At 40.5% G+C, this 6000-nt stretch overlaps 1 protein-coding gene across 1 annotated transcript; it reads left to right on the top strand.

Moving 5' to 3' along the window:
- Positions 1-2246: 2246 nt before the first annotated feature.
- On the top strand, positions 2247-5584 carry LOC136529195 (uncharacterized). The gene is made up of 6 exons (XM_066522289.1): positions 2247-2597; positions 3633-3686; positions 3793-3873; positions 4812-4881; positions 4973-5061; positions 5190-5584. The coding sequence occupies exons 1-6, from the start codon at positions 2424-2426 to the stop codon at positions 5322-5324; spliced, it is 603 nt and encodes a 200-aa protein (XP_066378386.1). The 5' UTR covers positions 2247-2423; the 3' UTR covers positions 5325-5584.
- Positions 5585-6000: the final 416 nt, after the last annotated feature.

A 6000-nucleotide genomic window follows, 5' to 3' on the forward strand; every position in this document is an offset into this window, starting at 1 on the left:
GACGAACAAGCTTGAAATTACGGAGGCTTGGTCTTTTTTATATTTACTGTAGTAATTTTGACTGTATGTTTTTTTTTTCTGTAAAAGATTTTTTTTTTAAATACATCAAGATTTCATATATATAATTCTTTATTGAGCATGCTTCATTAGTGTTATATACATTGAAGTATCTAAGATTTTTTTAGAAAAAAAAAACAGATGATAAAATTAATATAGTAAAAAATTGCTGACAAGTAAACACAAACGAAGCGTATATATATTTATGGCAGTCGGGCACAAGCGCGTGTGTGGCAACGAGGGTCGGTTGCGTCTTATTTCACCTGGGCCGAATCAAGGCCCAATCTACCTAGGCACGCTAGGAGTTTCGTCCGAATTCAGGCCCACGCACCCACCCACCCAGACAATCATGCTGGGATTTAATGATATATATATATATATACACACACAGTAGCAAATATCTGTGCGTTGTCACGAGAAAAAAATTATCAAACATTCATGGAAAATGACAACGTGAATGCTATATATCTACTTATGTTCTATCATTTCTACAAAATTTAATTTAAAAGCTATAGTTATTTTATGATGGCCATGTCATCCATAATATAAGGGTGTGTTGCGACGAGAAAAAGATTATCAAACTTTCAAGGAAAACAATGATGCAAATGCTATATATCTATTTATGTTTCATAGTATCTATGAAGATTAAAAGCTATAACTATTTTATGATAACCATGACATCCATAATATAAGGTAATGTTGTTAATTATATGGCAATAACCTAACAGCCTGTATTAGACAAAAGAGGTCATGAGTAGAGTTTTTTAAACTAAAAAAAACTACATTTTGAACAAAACCATTAGAAAGATGGAAATCTGGGGAGAACATGAATTTTGGGGAACTTTGATTCCAGATAGAGAGATGGAAATTGAGGCTTTAATTACGCTCATAAACATTATGGGAACCATTACAGGATCAGAGATTACCTTTCGGACAATAACCTTGAGATTTTTGTAGCTAAGTCAACTATTGAATTGATCCAAGTTGACTTCAGTTGACGGTTATAAAGTTTAAGAGCTGAATTAAAGTCCTTGTCCATCAGGAACTAAGATCCAAAAGCTTTCATGACGCTAACAAGACTGTCCATTGCTGGAGGAGGGCCGAAAAGAGGTTATGGCCTTGTGACAAGATTGATGGAGATTCGTGATCCAAGCGTGTTGCGATATGTAGCAAGACTTCGGGTCAGGGTCCATGGAAGGTGTTGGTTAGGGTTCCGAGCTTCAAGAGGTCTGTCTGGAAAGTTTAAGTTGGAACGACCGTCGTTGGGTCATGACAACTGGCAGGACTAAAGCAAAATACAAGAAACAACACTTAGTAGTCTTATGTTTCACAAGCATCTAAAGTGAGTCTTGGTCCGAACTGATTTCAACGTTGTCCTGTCAGCACATAAGTAGAACACCTTCATGAAATCTCCATAATTGCAAGGAAACTTATCTAGAACAACTTTGTTAATGGGAAACCACCGTGCGTGCGTATTGGAAGCAATCACCCTAATTTATAAGGGTTGCTTGTCTCTGGGTCCATCCTACAAATGAACAAGGACGAGTTTATGTACATCTAACGAGATCAGTCTTAACATAATCAATGTGGTACAAGCTATAGTTCAAGATCGAAAGAAACGAGATCCAATCGAAGAGAAGAAGAATTCACCCATCTGCAGTTCGGAGGGCCACCTTCCCCGTTCTTCGCCATTTCTCCTCCAAACCCGATCCAATCTGTCCCTAAAGCTCATATATGTCCTCATACCCCATTCGACGCCAAAATGAGGGGGGATTTGCTTTGTTCGCTTCCGCCACCGCTAGGGTTTCAAGGAAAGAGAGGGCACAAGTGAACACGAGGCGAGAGAGAGAGAGAGGAGTACCAGAGTCAACCAGATGTGGCGGCTTCGCTAAGTCTAGCAATTGAAGGGTTGCATGGACATTTCTAGTGCCTAGACGCACGTGACGTGACAGAACCGAATAGCCATGAAAACAAGACGGAAACCAAAGAGTAACATGGAGGGAAAAAGACATTCAAAAAAAACATGGAGGGAAAAAAATTTGGTCTTGTACCAAAGGGAGTGACGCGAAAGAAATTGTGATCTTAATGCGATTTAATGAGCGAGTAAAAGACCAATTACAGGCAAAAAAAAAAAAAAAGGAAGCACGTGGCGAGGAATCTTCCCGAGACATCGGGAGGAAAAATTTGAAAGCGTCAAAACTGGAGTGGTGTGCCCAGGCCCACCCAATCTGCTTCTTGCTTCTCGCTCCTCGTGGACGGGTGCGAACTCTCCTGAAGCAGCACACCGACCCAACCCAACTGCACCTGCCCCAAGGAGCAAGACGATCTCCGCTTCCGCCGCCTAGAGTCCCCGGCTAGCGCGAGACATGGAGGAGGAGGCGTCTGCGACGGCGGTGGCGGCGGAGAAGACGACGTCGTACAGGTACTGGGTGCGGGAGGCGACGGCCGACGCCGCCCCGCTGCCCGCGCCACGCAAGCTCGACGCCGCCGACCTCGCGGCCAACCCCACGCCCGCCACTCTCGGCTCCGTCTGGAACCAGGTCCGCTCCCTCTCCGGCTCTCCCTCCCTTTAACCTGATATATGTCTGATGGTGAAATGCCGAAATGGGCGAATGTTTTGTTTTTATTTTCTCCTTTGCATATTCCCTCTGTCTCATAATAGATGATGTCATAGGATGCGTATTAGTCAAATTTTTTTAACTTTAACTAAATTTATAGAAAATACGTGCAACATTTATGTCTCCAGATAAATTTATTATGACAGTATATTCAACGACCTATCTAATGATACTAATTATGTATTATAAATATTAATATTCTTTTATATATAATTAGTCAAAGTTTGAAAAAACTGACTTTTTAGGAAGCAAGACTGACTACTATTTTGGAACAGAAGGAGCAGATGCCTGTAGTGACATACTAGTAGAAGCTAGACTGATTGAGATTGACTTGACTTTGGACTTATAAATCTTAAAAACAAAAAATATCTTTGGACCTGCCTTGTTGTGAGAAAAGCTGCAATCAGTTCTCTACGACTCTACTAATGCAGTAGGTAGGCGCGGGGTATATAACTGTATATCCTCGTACCAGTTCTCAAGACTGAAATCGATCGATCCGTGTTTCACAGTAGATAGGCGGGGTATATAACAGTACATCCTCGTGCAAGTTCTCAAAACTGAAATCAAACGATCCTTGTTTGTGAGTACGAATGTCACAAGCTCACAGTCCACGGCATGACTTAAAAATCATAAACCAATCATGTGCCTAGTCCACATGGAAGCCTTCAGCTTTTGCTCTTTGCGACTAACTCCCATTTAACCACGAAGCTGACACCAAAGATGATTGCATTGGAATTATCGAAATGCACAGAACACCTCGAGTATGCGGTGTTAGTTGGATGACACTATCCTGAACTTCTATTTCATCAGTACAACATTGGTTTCATAACGCGGTTTCAATGTTGCCTGGTCACTGGTGTGATCTTTCCTAACCAATTCTAATAGCTTCTATTGAATCGCCTAACTTCGTTATTGGCAGCAATGTGGCTCAACTAAGTTTTGTTGTGTTGTTTGCAGGCTGGCACTTGGGAGGAAAAGAATTTGAATTCATGGGCCAATAGTAGGATAAAGGTTAGACTCGTGCAGTTAACTGTTGGAATGCATGCACATCACACACGCACTACTGTTTTCTGTTTGAATTTTCACCTGAGTAGTCTTCGATACTTTTCAAGTACAGGATTTGCTGGGGTCTTTAGATCCTTTGGAGTTATCTACTGGCAAGGCATCTGTTTATGAAGTATCTAGATGCTCAGGCGACGTGAGTACTGAGTAGCCTCTTTTCACAGAACAGAGTATCTCTTTCATTTTATTCAAAAGCGCTCAATGGTGGACAGTCATTCCTATTGTTTCTTCAGATAAATTTTCTCTGCTATATTCATCAACATAAACAACGAAACTGTTAGAAGATAGTAAAGTAAAAGTTAATAGCCTTCAAAGAATTTGGAGAGGAAATATCGAGTATTATATATATGAGACACAAAAATTATCATAAGAGTTTTATGATTTCTTAGCTTAGTTTTTGAACCATGCCTCAGGGTTTACCCTCTACGTGTTACATTCCTGAAAACTTTTCCTCCATAATTGCTTGTTTGCGGATCAACAAGTATACATTTTTTTACTAATGCACTACGAATGCTTGAGTTTTAAACTGATCTTGACATATTTGTACTCTATTAGTTCCTGATGTCCACACAGCACGCTAAAACAATACAGATAGAAGTAGTAACTGGTGAGTACCGAAACATATGCTAGCCTGAGCCTCAATAGTGGCTCAGCAAAGTAGAAACTTTAAAATTGTACAAACATTAGTTTTTGGGCAGCTAATAATTTTATCTTCCATTAAGATTCATATAAGTTCTGTGACATTTTTTCACTCCATGAATCAGGCATTAGATAGACATTCAGTTTAGGTCTATGGTAGTTTTCTGTTTCTTCCTGTCAACACTCAAACTACAAAAGTGTATAGGCTTACGGAGTGGGGAGGGCTGTTTCCATTTCTGTATTTTGATAATGGAGTGCTAAATTTTGTTGTTTTGGCTTTACCCTTTTTTTTTGTTAGGTTGCATTTAAGCCAGTAGTAAGGAATTGTCTCTACTGTCTTAGTCTGATGTATCTTGGGATAATTTTTCCCTTTAACTGTAACTCATATACTACAATAACCAAAGTTGCTGAGCAATATCTTGGTTCTTTTGGCAGGCGTTCTTGGTCATTGTCCGCAATAAGAAGAGAGTAGGCTATACTTATGAATTGAGCTTGAAATTTAAAGGTGATTTTGTTTTGTTACATTTCCAAGGTCAACACCCTTCATCAAGATTGCGTTCCTGTACTGAAATACCACTTATGGTGGTGTTCTTCAGGTGAATGGTTAATTAAGGAAGAAAAGAAGAAGGTCAAAGGTCATCTAGAGATTCCTGAATTTTCATTTGGCGAGCTTGAAGACTTGGAGGTGAAAACACCATCTTGCATGAAACTCTCTACTCATGTGACTCTAGTGGTGAATTGAATCGATAGATCGCGCATTATGACAGACGGTTCTCGTGGTATTGTCTTGCTTGTGTTTTTGTTTTGTTTCAGGTAAACGTAACATTAAGCGATGCCAAGGATCTGTCCTCGGATGACCAAGCTCAAATCTGCAAGGATATGAAGTCCTTCCTTTCACCTATCCAGGAGAAGCTGCTCGAGTTTGAAAAGGAGCTGAAAGATAGGTAGCAGAGGTCGACAGAGGATCAGAGTGGTGCTGGCGCTGTCATGCACATTGCTATTGTAGAAGGTGTTCATGTTATTGCTTAGCTCCATTCGACGTTAGTACCTATACCAAGATCAGCAACGAGTGCTTTTTCGCGTTGTGGGATGCATGTGAAATGAACGTCGCGGACCCATGTGAACAGACTATCTAACTCTGTGCCTGGTTTTGTTTGTCCACAGAACAGAAGTGTATGTGTGGAGATGTTTCGGTTCGTGTTCAGTCACTCACTACTCGATTGAGCCCATGGACCCAATAAGGCTTTTGGGCCTGGGCCATTTCTGCTGGCACAGAAGTACTAGCTCATGATCAGGACTATGCCTGTGAACTGGGTCATGATAGAATAGATCCATGTCCATTCACTAATCGACAGACAAGGTGGCCTTTCATTACCATGATGATTAGTAGATGCACGTACTTATTTTTTTCTCATAACAAATCAGCATCGGTCGAACTTATCAGTCTAGAAACCTACCCGTGAACAGGCCGACTGACAAAAAGGAAATTTATATATAGATGAAGCAAAATAAATAACAGTAGAAAGATGCTTTGGGCCAGGGTGTGTGGTGTGGTTACACTGAGGCCCCGTTTAGTTCCACTCAAAAACCAAAAATTTTTGCATAGTAACCGTCACATCGAATC

Source organism: Miscanthus floridulus, chromosome 19 (genome assembly GCF_019320115.1).
Source record: "Miscanthus floridulus cultivar M001 chromosome 19, ASM1932011v1, whole genome shotgun sequence".
Classification (NCBI taxonomy): domain Eukaryota; kingdom Viridiplantae; phylum Streptophyta; class Magnoliopsida; order Poales; family Poaceae; genus Miscanthus; species Miscanthus floridulus.

What these genes read in the sequence shown, in the direction of transcription:
- LOC136529195 (XM_066522289.1), top strand. Translation starts at nt 2,424, where the DNA reads ATGGAGGAGGAGGCGTCTGCGACGGCGGTGGCGGCGGAGAAGACGACG. An exon ending in GGGCCAATAGTAGGATAAAG is followed by an intron (nt 3,687 to 3,792) that starts GTTAGACTCGTG and finishes TTTCAAGTACAG; the next exon opens with GATTTGCTGGGGTCTTTAGA. An exon ending in GCGAGCTTGAAGACTTGGAG is followed by an intron (nt 5,062 to 5,189) that starts GTGAAAACACCA and finishes GTTTTGTTTCAG; the next exon opens with GTAAACGTAACATTAAGCGA.